This window comes from Rattus norvegicus, chromosome 9, assembly GCF_021556685.1.
Source record: "Rattus norvegicus strain SHRSP/BbbUtx chromosome 9, alternate assembly SHRSP_T2T, whole genome shotgun sequence".
Taxonomy (NCBI): Eukaryota; Metazoa; Chordata; class Mammalia; order Rodentia; family Muridae; genus Rattus; species Rattus norvegicus.
Window position 1 is genome coordinate 19679550 of NC_141542.1, and position 19006 is coordinate 19698555.

The 19006-nt window shown below is 44.3% G+C and overlaps 1 protein-coding gene across 2 annotated transcripts in view; it reads right to left on the reverse strand.

Annotated features, from left to right (window-relative positions):
- LOC134480478 (uncharacterized) overlaps window positions 1-18907 on the reverse strand; it is a 34052-nt gene extending 15145 nt beyond the window's left edge. Inside the window, exons 1-2 of one of the 2 annotated variants that reach the window (XM_087568616.1) lie at window positions 18867-18907; window positions 18350-18713 (exon numbers count right to left, since the gene is read on the reverse strand). In XM_087568616.1, coding sequence (XP_087424742.1) covers window positions 18350-18629 — 280 coding nt within the window. In that variant the 5' untranslated portion in view covers window positions 18630-18713; window positions 18867-18907. Of the gene's footprint in view, window positions 1-6162; window positions 6431-18349; window positions 18714-18866 lie in introns of those variants that run through there. The other variant, XM_087568615.1, reaches the window with a different exon arrangement.
- Between the last annotated feature and the right edge of the window lie 99 nt (window positions 18908-19006).

Below are 19006 nucleotides of genomic sequence, written 5' to 3' on the forward strand. Positions count from 1 at the left end.
TCATTTTCATTAAATTCTAAGAAGTCTTTAATTTCTTTCTTATGTCTCCAATGACCAAGTTGTCATTGACTTCAACTTCCATGTATATGTGGGCTTTCTGTCCTATTTGTTGTTATTGATCAGCAGCCTTAGTCCGTGGTTTTTTGAAAGGATGCATGGGATTATTTCTATCTTCCTGTACCTGTTGAGGCTTGTTTTGTGACCGATTATATGGTCACTTTTGGAGAAGGTACCGTGGGATGCTGATAAGAAGGTATATCCTTTGGTTTTAGGGTGGAGTGTTCTATAAATATATGTTAAATCCATTTGTTTCATAACCTGTTAGTCTTTCTGTGTCTCTGTTTAATTTCTGTTTCCCTGATCTGTCCATTGATGAAAGTGGCGTGTTTAAATCTCCTACTATTATTGTTTGTGGTGCAATGTATGATTTTTTTGAGCTTTAGAAAGGTTTCTTATTGTTTAGGGACACAACTGCTATATACTTGACAAATATAGCAATCAACCAGAATATCCGTAGAAAGCATGTGACTGTGGCCACATGAGGATGAGTTTCTTTCAAAGATCATCATGATTTTTGGTAAGATCTTCCCTGTAATTGGTGGCATGGCTTCCCACAAACATGGTCCAGTTGTCTAGAATCTCCTCCTTGGTCAGCATCTCATCCTTGTTCTTATCTGACTCATACACCAGATGCTGGGCCTCAGCCTGTGCATGGTCATAGTACTGAGGGAGGATCCAGTGGTGAATCTCATCCTAGTCCAGTTTCCCATCCTTGTTCAGATCTGGGAAATCATTGAACTGCTCCCCAGACAAAACCCAGTCGGTCTCAGGGCAATTGTCCTCGTGAGAAAAAGATGTCCACAATGTACTCATCCTGGTCCACAAAACCATCCCCGTTCTTGTCGATATTCTCCAGCGTTTCCAGAACTACAATCTCCTTCATATGTTCTAAATCCTCTTAGTGCAGAAAAGCAATGAACCCGTCCTGAGTAGCTGTCAGGTCACCATCAAGGCCTTAAACATCCTCTCATCTCGTGGAGGCACCTTTTTAAAGTTGTGATGATCAGAGCTATCTTGGAATTCAGCAAAGGTTTCCCAGGTAGTAGCCATAGGTAGCCTGCTTGTATTCTTCCCAGGAGATTTTTCATCTATGTCCCTATCATAATCCTTCCAGAGTTTAGCCACCTTTGGGTTGATGTATCTTTTCTGTACCTGTTTGATCCAAACTTTCAGGTCCTCAGTAGTAACAAGGCTGCCTTCATCACTGTTGATTGGATCAACAATTTTCCCCAGCCTCTCCTGCTCTCGTCCAGGATTAGCTATCAAAGGTCTTGGAGTCGTCCTTGCCCAGGAAGACCTCATGATCGTACAGGAAGCTGTACTTATTCTCTGGTGGCCATTCGCCCTGCTCTGAATCAGGACAAACCATGTGCTCCTTGCTCATCATGCTCTTGGCCATGAACGCCAGGACCAGTGCCAGCAGCAGCCCATGGAGAGTCCCAGGCTGACACCATGTACCACAGTCGTGATCAAAGGGAGGCAGCAGGGAAGTAGGTGCTCAGAGCAGCTTATCCGCTGTCCCTTCCCCAGAGAGGGCTTTTGTTACATTTCAAACGTTATCCGTTTTCCTGGTTTCCACAAAACCCCTTATAAAACCCCCTCCCCCTTCTACTGTGAAGGTGTTACCACACCCACCCAAACACCCAGGCCTATCTGCCTCCCTGTTCTGGTTTCCCCTACACTGGGGCATCAAGCCTTGACAAGACCAAGGGCTTCTCCTCCCATTTGTGCACAAGAAGGCCATCCTCTTCCACACATGCAGCTGTAGCCATGGGTCTGTCCATGTGTACTCTTTGGATGGTGATTTTGGGTGCTGGGAGCTCTGGGTGTATTTTAGTGTTGTTCTTATGGGGCTGTAAACCCCTTCAGCTCCCTCAATCCTTTCTCTTACTCCTCCATTGGGGACCCTGGTCTCAGCTGAATGGTTGGCTGCAAGTATCTGCCTCTGTATTTGTCATGCTCTTTACCCCACTCTTTTGAGCAGATCACCACAGAGCAACGAAGATGTATTGTCTTGGCATGATGATGTACGGACAAATAGATGATTTCTTAATTCTTATGATGGTTCTATAAGAGTTCCTAAAATAGATTAGTAATTTTAGGCTCCTTTATAATGGGACAGCTATTATGTTTTCTCTGGTAATCAAAATTGCATTGAGAACTCTTCCTTCTAAAAGTTTCATGAGTGAATTGCTTCTGCAATACCAAGCAGGCATCTACAAATTAGAACCCATGCTAAGAGGGTATAAACCAATTAACCAAAGTTCATAAAAAGAGAACTAATGATTTACTATAGGTGCAAGGACTGAACATAAATAATTGACTGGATTTGCCTATAGGAAATTTCACTTATTCTTTTCTCATAAAAATTACAGCTTTTAACTCTCCATGAACATGCAGAGCCAGTGACAGATGGTGACGGTTTATCCTGATGATTACTCTTCATGGATATGCATGTAAACATTCCCTGTCCTAAACTGATTATCCAACTTATGATTTGAATTCCTGTGCAAACTTGTGGTGACCTTTTCACCATGTGATGCTGTGTTCAGAAAGATATACAAATGCTGAGGACAAAGAGAGAGAAAGCTTTTTAGACAGAACTGAACTGAAGAGAACAGAACTCAAGAAGAACTTAGAAGTAAAGGCATAGCGTTGAGAGTAAGGCATTGAGAGTAAGGAAATTATTGTGTCATAAGAGCAAGAGGAAAGGAGATAAGAAGAAGAGAGCAAGGAGAACCTTATAAGTCAAACTTTATGGAGGCAAACCTTTGTAGAAATTTTAGGAAAACGGAAGAACTTATAAATAAAGGTTAAAATCACTGCTCTTCAGTCTTCAGCCTGGCTCACTGGCTAGCCTCTGCTCTTCAGTCAGGCTCACTGGCTAGCCTCTGCTCTTCAGCCTGGCTCACTGGCTAGCCTCTGCTCTTCAGTCAGGCTCACTGGCTAGCCTCTGCTCTTCAGCCTGGCTCACTGGCTAGCCTGTGCTCTTCAGTCAGGCTCACTGGCTAGCCTCTGCTCTTCAGTCAGGCTCACTGGCTAGCCTCTGCTCTTCAGTCCGGCTCACTGTCTACCCTGTGCTCTTCAGTCAGGTTCCCTGGCTAGCTTCTGCTCTTCAATCAGGCTCACTGGCTAGCCTCTGTTCTTCAGTTAGGCTCACTGACTAGCCTCTGCTCTTCAGTCAGGCTCACTGGTTAGCCTCTGCTCTTCAGCCTGGCTCACTGGTTAGCCTCTGCTCTTCAGTCAGACTCACTGGCTAGCCTCTGCTCTTCAGCTAGGCTCACTGGCTAGCCTCTGCTCTTCAGCCTGGCTCACTGGCTAGCCTCTGATCTTCAGTCAGGTACACTGTCTAGCCTCTGCTATTCAGTTAGGCTCACTGGCTAGACTCTGCTTCTCAGCTGGGCTCACTGGCCTATGGGGCCCTAGCACATCGCTTAACCATCTGCTCATGACTGCCTGACCACACTGACCACCTGACCGGTCGCCCTGACTTCTTAAAGTCATTCTCTAGAAAGAGCACAAGAAACCAAAGAGAAACACCACAGCAAACTTTTCCCATGGGCTCTGCTTTAACCTTAAGTGCTTTCATTATTTCTTTAAAAGAGTGAAATATAATTTCGGCTATTCATATGGCCAAGAGAGCTGTGCAGTAGTCATTGCTTTAGGGAATTTGGTGCTAAATCAAAAGATTCCTTTATTCTATCATGATGTTATCTGTATGCTGTAAGATGTATGTTTAGAAAACACAACACCAAATTCCTAAAATCTAGATGTTTTAATTCATCAGCTCATGGAGAAACATAACTGCTTCCTATCTAGACTGGGCTTTTTTGCTATAATGCAGGTACAATCAATTTTCCACACTACTTCCATGATTTTCAAGAATGTTTAAGAGAAAAATAAGTTGAACATAATGGCCAGAAAGGGGGTTCTGTCAAGTTGTCTTATGTGGGACAAGATACCAAACTATGATGGTAAACCTAAAACCACCTGTTCCCAAAACTAAGAGTACTTACAGAAAATACATACTTTCTTATCATTCCTCCTCCCCAATGATCAGTGATTTAATGAGCACCTACAAGATCCTAGCACTGCGCATCTAAGTGTGTAATGGTGAATAAAAAACTTAATAAAAAGCCTCATTAAGGAATAAAGAAAAATGAAACATAACTTTGAAACTCAGAATTCAATATAAGCAAAACCACCATTTCTTCTACTGGTGATTTCTGAAAACTTCATCATTTTTTCCATGGGCTTCTACAGTAATGATACTGAGTCTTGATTTGGTAAATCACAAAAAGCAAGTCACACTTCTTTCTTGGCTCCCACAACTGTCAAAGGGAACAACACTGTTGCTGTCCATTGTGCTTCCCTATCAATCCTGCTATGGATGGTAATGAATTCCAGTCTTTTCAATGTGAAAACAGGCCACCACTTGAGGGCAAAGGTTATTAAAATTACCCAAACCGGTATATTCTCTAAAATTTTCACATAGCATTTTACTGATATCACAATGTAAATTCACCACAAATATTTAACCAATGAAAATATTGAATAGCTCTGCAAATAGGAGCGATAATCATATATACTTGAAAACAACTATTATGGAAACAAAGGACGTACTAGGAGAAAAGATACATCACTAAAAGCTACACAAGCAGCAAAAAAGACACTACATTTCTTGGTTTAAAAGTTAGGTGATACACTTGATCTTTAAAGACAGGCAATGTACTTGATCTTTAAGCCCTTTAACTGTGCCCTGTCCACATAGAAACTGCAGTAGATGACAATCTTTTGTAAGATTTATTTATTTATATGTGAGACAATGCAGCTGTCTTCAGACACACCAGAAGAGGGCATCAGTACTCATTATAGATGGTTGTGAGCCACCATGTGGTTGCTGGGATTTGAACTCAGGACCTCTGGAAGAACACTTGGTGCTCTTACCCACTGAGCCATCTCTCCAGCCCTCACGTCGGCCTCTTACACAGCATCACAGTAGTCTATTTCACTAGATGGATCCAGGGCGATAACAGAGAAACTTTCACAGTTCCTGAGCACTTCTGAGTTCAAATACCACCAGTGCCCACTCTGTGTTGTTGGCACATTCTGACCTGTCTCCTAAGAGTTGTCAGCCACAAAAGGGACGGGTTAGCCCCAGACAGCATTCACTGCCCAATCCTAAAAACCCCATCGATTCTGAAAAAGCAATATTCCATGCTTGCTCCATATTTGAGGAAGCCAAATGGTTGATCTGGCTCAAGGGTCTACTTTTCTTAGCTCATCAACTTTCTTTTTCCACTTCTTGTCACAAGAAATTTTTTTTTTTATGCTGCAACTACACTGCCTTGTTTGAAGGAAACCACCATCAACTCTGGGTGCCACCTCTTAATATTTAAAATTCACAAAATAATTCATGGCTTTCTAATCAGCACCATGGAAAATAAACAAAAACAAGCAAAACCATTCCACAGGAACTTGCTGATCTGGAGGGCTGCTCATAGCAGGCAGGAAAGAATTAAATTATGCAGAACTGTAATCTCTCAGAGCTTTGGAGGCTAAAAAGGAGGAAATCTCTGTTTATGTTCCCTTTTTCTGAGGAATTGAAGGAGGGTATTTTACATCCTCCAAATACAATCTCTTGCAAGGGGCAACCAATTACAAAGTAGATCAGAAGAAATCTATTAAATAATAATTCATTGCCTGAGGTTTTAAGAAAATATTTTCCCATGATCCCCGTCCTTTAGCATACAATGGAAACATTACAGGGAGTGTGCCACCAGGCTAAGCTGCCTCTGAAAAGCCTGTCCTGCCCTGGCAGGTACAGGCCATTCAATTCCAAGTCATCTGGAGAGTGGTGACAGCCCCAAGTTGCTCTGGGGATGTCAGAGCACAGCTCTCATGCACACTCCAGACCACCTCTCCACTCTTTTCCAATACACAGGCTTTCCAATCCCTGCTTCAGCTCTCCATCCATCCCTGAACACTCCCTTCCCCTACCCAATGGGCTCACTTTGCATTGCCTCCTTCTGCCACTGCTTTCCCAGGGCGGGGGAGGGGGGCCAGAAGGAGCCTAAGGAGGGGCGCGGGTCTCCTACCTACCTTGATAATGCTGCTCTTAAGGTGCAGCCCGCCCTGCTTGCTGCTTGCTGTCCCTGGGGACCAGACCGGAGGTCTGGCAAGGGGTCTGCCCGAGCGCCACGCCTCCTGGTCCCCTGGCAGGGCTGGCCTGGGATTAGTCCCTGGACACTGCGAGGCTGCAGTCTCCGTTGGAAACCCCGCCGCTGTCATAGCGCGCCCTCCGGTGTCCGAGGTGACCCCCACGCCATTACCGCCACCTTCCCTGGTCTCTTCTGCTTTTCCTTTTCTTTTTTTCTTTTCTCTTTTTGTTCGCGATGTGGCGCCTGCGAAGAGCTCGCCTCCAGCAAGGAGGACATCGTGCAGGCAGAATCACCTCAGGGCCCTGCCGGGGTCGGAGAGGGAGAGAGAGGAGTCAGCTTGGGCGGCGGCGCCCCGGCTGCCCGCACCAGCGGAAGGAAAACTCGCCCAGGAACACGCGCTGCTGCGGGCGCCAAATATAACGCGCGCGCCCCGTCCCCTCAGGCCACGCGCTCACCCACGAGCTCCGCCTGACCTGAGGCCCGGCTCGGGCGCGGTCGAGCGGCGGGGTGGGAAGGACACGTGTGCCCACTCCGTGGGGCAGACAACACCGGGAGGCGCGACACCGGGAGGCCCGTGGTGCGGAGCTCCGGGCTCCGCCCAGGCCTGTCAGTACCCTCTCAATGCTCTGCGGAGGCCAGGGCGGCTTCTTCAGGCCTCCAGGCCCACTGTGACCAACCCGAGGCCATCACAGCCAGAGCTTCCAGCTGCCCCAGGCTGGAGGCTTGGTAATGGCAATTGTGGTTGCCACTCTCCTAGGCTGACTCAGCAGGGCACTAGCCACCACCTGCTGTCCTCACCTGAAGGCATCCTGATGGGGCTGAGAGCCCACATCCAGCAGGCGAGCCTCAGGGCACAGGGCCATGGTCTTGGCTCTGCCCCCTGTTGCCAGCCCCTCACACATATGGCAGCATTACACATATGGCTCCTTCTACCAACCGCCACTAATTACCATTTGGACATTCCATTACAGTGTTCTCAAGAAGAAAGATTGCAAACAAACACGAAAAGAATGAAATTTAAAATCTTTTTTATCAGGCTGGAGAGATGGCTTGGTGGTTAAGAGCGCTGCTTCTCCAGTGCTCCCAAGTTCAATTCCCAGCAACCACATGGTGACCTACAACTATCTGTAGTGGGATCCAATGCCCTCTTCTGTCTGAAGCTCTCTTCTGACATGTAGGCACACTCACAAACAGAGTGTTCATGTACAGAAATAAATAAATCTTTAAAAATAAAACCTTCTAATCAGTTAATGTATCTACATCTAGAAGCTAGAAAAGGGTCACAGCAATATTAAAAATAATTCAGAAATGGTAAAGGGATGTACGAGAGTCACAAAATTCACTGGGCAAGATGGTGTATGCCTGGAATCCCGACACTCACAAGGCTGAGGTAGGTGGATTGCCTTGATTTCAAGACTAAAGTGTGAGACCTTGTATTAGAAAACAAAACAATTGGGGAGGGGATGGAGAAAGAGACAGAGAGACAGAGAGACAGAAGAGACAGAGAGACAGAGAGACAGAGAAAGACACAGAGAGAGACAGAGACAGAGAGAGACCTCGATGTCATTTCCTGCACTGATGACAAGCTACTGAAGAATGTGAATGTCTCCTACCAAACACTGAGATAATGCGAATGACAGAATGGGTTTCTTATTAAGATATCATAAACTATAGATGGAAAAGTAATGTATAATAATTAAAAGAGAAATCAGACATTGGAAAGCCTAAATTTAGAGGACTGTATATGTTGAAGTCTTAGGGGAGGGGATGTGCCGATGTGGGGGAGAGAATAATCAGAATAAATTACATATGCATATAAAAATGTTAACTAAGAGCAACCAATTAAAAGAGAAAAGCAGGTTTATTTTACAATGAAATTGAGTTCCCATATGACACTATGTAACATTTTGTAAATTGATTATATGAATTATCTGCAAGAAAAAATCAATTGTTATTAAAGATGTGGTTGTGTTCATATTAATTACAAATGTTTTAAATTCTTTTTATTTATTTGCTAATTTATTGATTGATTTTTTTTTAAGATAGGGTTTTCCTATATAGACCAGGTTGACCTCAAAAAAGAGATCCACCTGCCTATACTTCCAAAGAGTTAGGATCAAAAGTGTATACACACACATGAAAGTTACATTCTTAAAGTGATAAAAAAAAAGTACAGTTATCAACTTGGTACAATTATTGAACAGTGATCAAGTGAATGGAAATATCAGAAACACATTTAAGGCATTAGGTCACTGTTGTTAAAAGGATCTTGAGCAGCATATATAATTCAAATCATCCAGGAGACACATTTTGAAAAAAATCAAGAAACTGGGTAAAATGATTTAAATTTTTATAATCTATTAAAAATTGTAAAGTGCATTTGATATGAAAGCTGCAAGTGATATACTTCACATTTTTGCTTATATACCATCGTCAATTTTATGTGCATCCTGCAAATATTGTCCATGTTTATTCAGGCTCTTAATATTTCACCATGACATTCACAGAAATCATATTCAGCAAACTGTATATGTTGACGTATAATAGAATTGTATTCTACACAGTATAGCATAGAAATATGTATACATAACTTCCCATATGTGTGTATATACATATGTCAATAGCTCAAGAAAATGAGTATCACTTTTTCATTGTCGTATTATTTTCATCAAAATCCTGAGAACATTGAAATGGCATCAAATACGGACCAGATTGGCAAAAAAAGGAAAAAAAAGGAAAAAACTCCAAAAAATAAAACTCTTATAAAGAATCTAACGATACTAGCAAAAGATGCAAAAATATTAAAGTCTAAATGAAATATAAAGCCCAGATGAAATACTGTATAATATTTTCTCAACTCTAGGATAATGTATTTTTGTACAACTATCAATAAGAGGCCTGAATTTTGAAGAATTCAAAAGTAGTGCAGTATAATTATGCAGTGGTCAATACTGTTGCATACCATTTTACATAACTGCAAACATTCTCGTTCTTTTGTTCCGTGGCCTAAGACGAACTCGGGTAGATTTATGGGGAACCATTACATTGTAGACTTAAACTGGATTAATTTGGGGGTGAGTAAGTCATATTTTGGTAAAGTTGCTTTAAAAATAAACCTTTGGATAGTAGTACAGCAAGTAACTCTCCCTGAAGGAAAAACCAGACACCAGGAACCTAGACCACTGCTGTCCAGGAGAAATTTCTAGATGATAAAATAGTCTATATCTGCAGTGTTTCTGGCTATGGATTCTGGCTGGCTGTTTGCCTCCTGGTTTGCCTGCTGTGACTAAAGAGGCAGATTTTTAGTTCTTAGTTCAGTTCATCTCAAATAGCCATGTGAGACCAGTGGGTGCCATTTGGACAGTGTAGCCACAGAAAACTGAAGCAGTGTAACCAAAGACTCACCTAGGAGTCATTTGACCTCCTAGAAGTGACTTGGGAAATCGTTGGCAATGAGAGCCTCTTGGGGAGCTCACCTTCACCAAAAGCAAACTGTGAATCCTTTACTCTTCTGCAATAGTCATAATGTAACTGGTCTCACACCCACCCCACCCCTCACCAAAGACACTTGAGAGGGAGCTGAACCCACTGTGTGCTTTAGATTTCACTTCGAAGTGGAGCAGACTGAGATTGCCAAGTCCTTTGTGTGGCTCCAGGGACTTGGGCCTGACCAGGAGTGAGGAGGAAATGAAGAATGACATTGGACACACATACATGGGGAAGGCTGGGTCCGTGAGCTGGAGAAAATGCAGCATCCCAGAAGCTCAGCATGTTTATTATATAGAGTTGGCCAGGAAGCAGGGCTGTTGCACAGGGAAACAAGGAGGTGGGCATTACATGCAGATAAACAAGGAGGGGAGGACTATGCATATGTAACTGACAAGGGGCAGATTTAGCTAATCTCAGTAGGAGCAGTCTTCAGGCTGTAAATATACAGATGGGGCCAGGGAGAAAGGTAGAGTAGACTTTTTCTGCACACACTATCAATGCCATCCTGAGAAGGCTTTGGCATGTCTCTGAGCCTCAAGGGGCATGGGGGCCTTTGCCTTTTCCCCACTGATAAATGGCTTTGGGTCCATGGCATGGTCATATCATGTTTACAACACACATCCAGTTAGGGCTGCACTTCCTCAGGGCTTCCTCTGCTCCCACAGTGAGATCTCAAAAGAAAAACAGAAACCAAACAAATGAACAGTGTGCTCAGTGAACTGGTTAATTCCCTAAAGTATACAGATCCAGTGTCCTAAGTCTAGGACTTCCTCAAAGGGTACAGAAAATCCTGTGGACCTAAAATAAGCAATAAACAAACAAACAAAAAAAACCAAAAAAACCAAAAACCAAACAAAGACCCTTGTGCCTCCCAAAAAAATGAATGGGAGAAAAAATTATTAAAGGTTTTCATACAAATGTTTAAGAAAAACAGAGGCAATGTACTTAATAGCGTTAGTGTGCTGAGACGTGAGGCCCACTCACAGCATGCAGCATTTGGGAGTCTCAGACAACTTAACAGAAGAGGACTCCTAATTATTCTTTGTGACCACTCTCCACATACTACTCAAAGCTTAATACTAACCTTCATAATTGAGTTGGGGACAATATTCACCATAGCAGATAATTGAAGCATTAGTGCACACAGATACACACACACACACACACACTCACACACGCACACACACACAAAACACACACACTCACATGCATACACACACACTCACATATACACACACACTCACACACATACACACACAGACACACAGACACTCACACACACAAGCACACACACATACACACACACACAAAACACACACAAAACACATACAAAACACACACACACTCAGTAGCACACACAAGAGAAATGCATATTCTATGAAGTTTCTTGGCATATTTTTATTTGTAATCCTCAATGCTTTAGTATTCTTGCTTTTGCTTAAAGGGGGGAAAAGTCAGGCTTCATTTTCCCCCTTTTGAAATGACAGATATCTGTGTGTTAAACATACTCTGATGGCTGTCCAGGCTGCCTCGGCCTATTTGACAGCATCCAGGTCACCTTGGTCAGGACAGTGGTTGCTCTTCTTATTGGCAGCTGGTTTGCATCACAAGAGTTTTCCACATCCTTACCAATATTAGAAGTTTGGTGACACAAGCAGCTTGACAAACAGTAAAACTATTGTGGTTTTGCCTTTCTGGAGGACATTAAAATTTACATGGTTTGCATATTGCTTGTTTTCTTAGCATTTAGTCCTGCTTTAGCGCTGTTCAAATGTGGCCATGCAGCCAGCATCCCTTTGCTCCAGGCTCTCAGCACCCCATTCCTGTCACTGATCTGATGCATACTTGGTCCCAGAGATGGACAGCAGAGGGACTTGACACACAGCATCCACTCTGCTCCACTGCTTTGCTTTTTACAAATTCTTTACAATGGCTATTTCTTTTTTTTTCACATGCTATGTACTTTATTTTATTTTTTTATTAACTTGTGTATTTCTTATATACATTTCGAGTGTTATTCTGTTTCCCGGTTTCCGGGCAAACATACCCCCCCCCTCCCCTTCTTTATGGGTGTTCCCCTCCCCATCCTCCCCCCCCCCGTTTCTGCCCTCCCCTCAACAATCTAGTTCACTGGGGGTTCAGTCTTAGCAGGACCCAGGGGTTCCCCTTCCACTGGTGCTCTTACTAGGATATTCATTGCTACCTATGAGGTCAGAGTCCAGGGTCAGTCCATGTATAGTCTTTAGGTAGTGGCTTAGTCCCTGGAAGCTCTGGTTGCTTGGCATTGTTGTACATATGGGGTCTCGAGCCCCTTCAAGCTCTTCCAGTTCTTTCTCTAATTCCTTCAACGGGGGTCCTATTCTCAATTCAGTGGTTTGCTGCTGGCATTCACCTCTGTGTTTGTTGTATTCTGGCTGTGTCTCTTGGGAGAGATCTACATCCGGCTCCTGTCACCCTGCACTTCTTTGCTTCATCCATCTTGTCTAACTGGATGGCTGTATATGCATGGGCCATATGTGGGGCAGGCTCTGAATGGGTGTTCCTTCTATGTCTGTTTTAATCTTTGCCTCTCTATTCCCTGCCAAGTGTATTCTTGTTCCCCTTTTAAAGAAGGAGTGAAGCATTCACATTTTAATCATCCATCTTGAGTTTCATTTCTTCTAGACATCTAGGGTAATTCAAGCATTTGGACTAATAGACACTTATCAATGAGTGCATACCATGTGTGTTTTTCTGTGATTGGGTTAACTCACTCAGGAGGATATTTTCTCGTTCATTCTATTTGCCTACGAATTTCATAAAGACATTGTTTTTGATAGCTGAGTAATATTCCATTGTGTAGATGTACCACATTTTCTGTATCCATTCCTCTGTTGAAGGGCATCTGGGTTCTTTCCAGCTTCTGGCTATTATAAATAAGGCTGCTATGAACATAGTGGGGCACGTGTCTTTTTTATATGTTGGGGCATCTTTTGGGTATATGACCAAGAGACGTATAGCTGGATCCTCAGGCAGTGTCCAATTTTCTGAGGAACCTCCAGACTGATTTCCAGAATGGTTGTACCAGTCTGCAATCCCTCCAACAACGGAGGAGTGTTCCTCTTTCTCCGCATCCTCACCAGCATCTGCTGTCACCTGAGTTTTTGATCTTAGCCATTCTCACTGGTGTGAGGTGAAATCTCAGGGTTGTTTTGATTTGCATTTCCGTTATGACTAAAGATTTTGAACATTTCTTTAGGTGTTTCTCAGACATTCGACATTCCTCAGCTGTGAATTCTTTGTTTAGCTCTGAACCCCATTTTTAATAGGGTTATTTGTCTCCCTGCGGTCTAACTTCTTGAGTTCTTTGTGTATTTTGGATATAAGGCCTCTATCTGTTGTAGGATTGGTAAAGATCTTTTCACAATGTGTTCGTTGCTGTTTTGTCCTAACCACAGTGTCCTTTGCCTTACAGAAGCTTTGCAGTTTTATGAGATCACATTTGTTGATTCTTGATCTTAGAGCATAAGCCACTGTCAATTGGATCAACAATTTTCCCCAGCCTCTCCTGCTCTCGTCCAGGCTAAGCTATCAAAGGTCTTGGAGTTCTCCTTACCCAGGAAGACCTCATGATCGTACAGGAAGCTGTGCTAGTCCTCTGGTGGCCACTTGCCCAGCTCTGAATCGGGATAAACCATGTGCTCCTTGATCATCATGCTCTTGGCCCTGAACACCAGGACCAGGGCCAGCAGCAGCCCATGGGGACTCCCAGGCCAACACCTTGCACCACAGTAGAGATCAAAGGGAGGCAGCAGGGAAGTAGGGTCTCAGAGCACCTTAGCAGCAGTCCATCCCCAGAGAGGGCTTTTGTTACATTTCAAATGTTAACCCTTTTCCTGGTTTCCCATCCACAAAACCCCTTATAACGTGCCTCCCCCTTCTACTGTGAGGGTGTTACCACCCACCCAAACACCCAGGCCTACCTGCCTCCCTGTTCTGGTTTCCCCTACACTGGGGCATCAAGCCTTGACACGACCAAGGGCTTCTCCTCCCATTTGTACCCAAGAAGGCCATCCTCTTCTACACATGCAGCTGTAGCCATGGGTCTGTCCATGTGTACTCTTTGGATGGTGGTTTAGGCCCTGGGAGCTCTGGCTGTTTCTTAGTGTTGTTCTTATGGGGCTGTAAACCCCTTCAGCTCCCTCAATCCTTTCTCTTACTTCTCCATTTGGGACCCTGTTTTCAGCTAAATGGTTGGCTGCAAGTATCTGCTTCTGTATTTGTCATGCTCTTTACGCCACTCTTTTGAGCATATCACCACAGAGCAACGAAGTTGTATTGTGTTGGCCTGATGATGTGTAGACAAATAGTTGATTTCTTAATTCCTAATGATGGTTGTATAAGAATTCCTAAAATTAGATTAGTAATTTTAAGCTTTTATAATAGGACTGCTATTATGTTTTCTCTGGTAATCAAAATTGCATTGAAATCTCTTCTATTCTTAAAGTGTCATGAGTGAATTGCTTCTGCAATACCAAGCAGGATCTACAAATTACAGCCCATCCTAAGAGGGTATAAACCAATTAACCAAGGTTCATAAAAAGAGAACTAATGATTTAGTATAGGTGCATGGACTGAACATAAATAATTGACTGGATTTGCCTATAGGCAATTTCACTTATTCTTTTCTCATAAAAATTACAGCTTTTAACTCTCCATGAATGTGCAGAGCCAGTGACAGATGGTGACGGTTTATCCTGATGATTACTCTTCATGGATATGCATGTAAACATTCCCTGTCCTAAACTGATTATCCAACTTATGATTTGAATTCCTGTGCAAACTTGTGGTGACCTTTTCACCATGTGATGCTGTGTTCAGAAAGATATACAAATGCTGAGGACAAAGAGAGAGAAAGCTTTTTAGACAGAACTGAACTGAAGAGAACAGAACTCAAGAAGAACTTAGAAGTAAAGGCATAGCGTTGAGAGTAAGGCAATGAGAGTAAGGAAATTATTGTGTCATAAGAGCAAGAGAACAGGAGATAAGAAGAAGAGAGCAAGGAGAACCTTCTAAGTCAAACTTTATGGAGGCAAACTTTTGTCTTTTAGGAAAACTGAAGAACTTAGAAATAAACGTTAAAATCACTGCTCTTCATCCTTCAGCCTGGCTCAGTGGCTAGCCTCTGCTCTTCAGTCAGGCTCACTGGCTAGCCTCTGCTCTTCAGTCAGGCTCACTGGCTAGCCTCTGCTCTTCAGCCTGGCTCACTGACTAGCCTCTGCTATTCAGTCAGGCTCACTGTCTAGCCTCTGCTCTTCAGTCAGGCTCACTGACTAGCCTCTGCTCTTCAGTCAGCCTCACTGGCTAGCCTCTGCTCTTCAGTCAGGTTCCCTGGCTAGCCTCTGCTCTTCAGTCAGGCTCACTGGCTAGCCTCTGCTCTTCAGTCAGGCTCACTGGCTAGCCTCTGCTCTTCAGTCAGGCTCACTGTTTAGCCTCTGCTCTTCAGTCAGGCTCACTGGCTAGACTCTGCTCTTCAGTCAGGCTCACTGGCTAGCCTCTGCTCTTCAGTCAGGCTCACTGGCTAGCCTCTGCTCTTCAGTCAGGTTCCCTGACTAGCTTCTGCTCTTCAGTCAGGCTCACTGGCTAGCCTCTGCTCTTCAGTCAGGCTCACTGGCTAGCCTCTGCTCTTCAGTCAGGCTCACTGGCTAGCCTCTGCTCTTCACCCTGGCTCACTGTCCAGCCTGTGCTCTTCAGTCAGGCTCACTGGCTAGACTCTCCTCTTCAGCTGGGCTCACTGGCTAGCCTCTGCTCTTCAGTCAGGCTCACTGGCTAGCCTCTGCTCTTCAGTCAGGCTCACTGTCTAGCCTCTGCTCTTCAGCCTGGCTCACTGACTAGCCTCTGCTGTTCAGTCAGGCTCACTGTCTAGCCTCTGCTCTTCAGTCAGGCTCACTGTCTAGCCTCTGCTCTTCAGTCAGGCTCACTGGCTAGCCTCTGCTCTTCAGTCAGGCTCACTGGGTAGCCTCTGCTCTTCAGTCAGGCTCACTGGGTAGCCTCTGCTCTTCAGTCAGGCTCACTGGCTAGCCTCTGCTCTTCAGTCAGGCTCACTGGCTAGCCTGTCCTCTTCAGCTGGGCTCACTGGCCTATGGGGACCTAGCACATCACTTAACCATCTGCTCATGACTGCCTGACCACACTGACCACCTGACCACCCTGACTTCTTAAAGTCATTCTCTAGAAAGAGCACAAGAAACCAAAGAAAAACACCACAGCAAACTTTTCCCATGGGCTTTGCTTAACCTTAAGTTCTTTCATTATTTCTTTAAAAGAGTGAAATATAATTTCGGGTATTCATATGGCCAAGAGAACTGTGCAGTAGTCACTGCTTTATGGAATTTGGTGCTAAATCAAAAGATTCCTTTATTCTATTACGATGTTATCTCTATGCTTTATGATGTATGTTTAGAAAACACAACACTAAATTCCTAAATCTAGATGTTTTAAGACATCAGCTCATGGAGAAACATAACTGCTTACCTATCTAGACTGCTGTTTTTTGCTATACTGCAGGTAAAATCAATTTTCCACACTACTTCCATGATTTTCAAGAATGAATAATAGTAAAATAAGTTGAACATAATGGCCAGAAAGGGGGTTCTGTCAAGTTGTCTTATGTTGGACAAGATACCAAGCTATGACTGGTCAACCAAAACTAACAGAACTTACAGAAAATACATACTTTCTTATCATTCCTCCTCCCCGATGGTCAGTGATTTATTGAGCACCTACTATGATCCTAGTACTGTGCATCTAAGGGTGTAATGGTAAATAAAAACAATAAAAAGCCTCAGTAAGGAATAAAGAAAAATGAAACATAACTTTGAAACTCAGAATTCAATATAAGCAAAACCACCATTTCTTTAACTGGTGATTTCTGAAAACTTCATCATTTTTGCCATGGGCTTCTACCGTAATGATACTCAGTCTTGATTTTGTAAGTCACAAAAAGCAAGTCACACTTCTTTCTTGGCTCCCACAACTGTCAAAGAGAACAACACTGTCACTGTCCATTTCGCTTCCCTATCAATCCTGCTATGGATGGTAATGAATTCCAGTCTTTTCAATGTGAAAACAGGCCACCACTTGAGGGCAAAGGTTATTAAAATTACCCAAACCCGTATATTCTCTAAAATTTTCACATAGCCTTTTACTGATATCACAATGTAAATTCACCACAAATGTTTATCCAATGAAAATATTGAATAGCTCTGCAAATAGGAGCGATAATCATATATACTTGAAAACAACTATCATGGAAACAAACGACGTACTAGGAGAAAAAACCACTAAAAGCTACACAAGCAGCAAAAAGACACTACATTTCTCTGTTTGAAAGTTAGGTGATACACTTGATCTTTAAAGACAGGCAATGTACTTGATCTTTAAGCCCTTCAACTGTGCTCTGTCCACATAGAAACTGCAGTAGATGATAATCTTTTGTAAAATTTATTTATTTATATGTGAGACAATGCAGCTGTCTTCAGACACAACAGAAGAGGGCATCAGTACTCATTACAGATGGTTGTGAGCCACCATGTGGTTGCTGGGATTTGAACTCAGGACCTCTGGAAGAACACTTGGTGCTCTTACCCACTGAGCCATCTCTCCAGTCCTCACAACGGCCTCTTACACAGCATCACAGTAGTCTATTTCACTAGATGGCTCCAGGGTGATAACAGACAAACTTTCACAGTTCCTGAGCACTTCTGAGTTCAAATACCACCAGTGCCCACTCTGTGCCGTTGGCACATTCTGACCTGTCTCCTAAGGGTTGTCAGCCACAAAAGGGACAGGTTAGCACCACACAGTATTCACTGTCCTATCCTAAAAACCCCTTCGATTCTGAAAAAGCCACATTCCATGCTTGCTCCATATTTGAGGAAGCCAAATGGTTGATCTGGCTCAAGGCTCTACTTTTCTTACCTCATCAACTTTCTTTTTCCACTTCTTGTCACAAGAAGTATTTTTTTATGCTGCAACTACACTGCAGTGTTTGAAGGAAACCACCATAAACTCTGGGTGTCACCTCTTGAAATTTAAAATTCACAAAATAATTCATGGCTTTCTAATCAGCACCATGGAAAATAAATAAAAACAAGCAAAACCGTTCCAAAGGAACTTGCTGATCTGGAGGCCTGCTCATAGCAGGCAGGAAAGAATTAAATTATGCAGAACTGTAATCTCTCAGAGCTTTGGAGGCTAAAAAAGAGGAAACCTCTGTTCATGTTCCCTTTCTCCAAGTAATTGAAGGAGGGTATTTAACATCCTCCAATTACAATCTCTTGCAAGGGGCAACCAATTTCAAAGTAGATCAGAAAAAATCTATTAAATAATACATTCATTGCCTGAGGTTTTAAGAAAATATTTTCCCACGATCCCCGTCCTTTAACAGCACACTCAGATTACCTCTCCATTCTTTCTCAATGCCATGGGCTTTCAAATCCCTGCTTCTGCTCTCCATACATCCCTGAACCCTCCCTTCCCCTACCCAATGGGCTCACTTTGCATTGCCTCCTTCTGCCACTGCTTTCCCAGGGCAGGGGGCCAGGGGCGGGGGGCAGGGCCAGAACCAGCCCAAGGAGGGACTCGGGTTTCCTACCTACCATGATTCTGCTGCTCTGGCGGTGCAGCCCGCCCTGCTTGCTGCTTGCTGTCCCTGGGGACCAGACCGGAGGTTGGTCTAGGGGTCAGCGCGAGCACCACGCCTCCAGGTCCCCTGGCAGGGCATGCCTGGGGTTCGTCCCTGGACACTGCGAGGCTGCAGTCTCCGTTGGAAACCCCTCCACTGTCATAGCGCGCCCTCTGGTGACCGAGCTGACCCCCAAAGCCGCTAAGGCCCGCTTCCCTGGCCGCTTCTTCTGCTTTTTCTTTTCTTTTCTTCATTCTCTTTTTGTTCACGATGTGGCGCCTGCGAAGAGCTCCCCTCCAGCAAGGAGGACATCGTGCAGGCAGATTCACCTCTGGGCCCTGCCGTGGTTGGAGAGGGAGAGAGAGGAGTCAGCTTGGGCGGCGGCGCCCCGGCTGCTGGCACCTGCGGAAGGAAAACTCGCCCAGGAACACGCGCTGCTGCGGGCGCCAAATATAACGCGAGCGCCCCGCCCCCTCAGGCCACGCGCTCACCCACGAGCTCCGCGTGCCCTGAGGCCCGGCTCGGGCGCGGTCGAGGGTCGGGGTGGGAAGGACACGGGTGCCCACTCCGCGGTGCAGGCAACACCGGGAGGCGGGACATGGCGAGGCCTGTGGTGTGGAGCTCCGGGCTC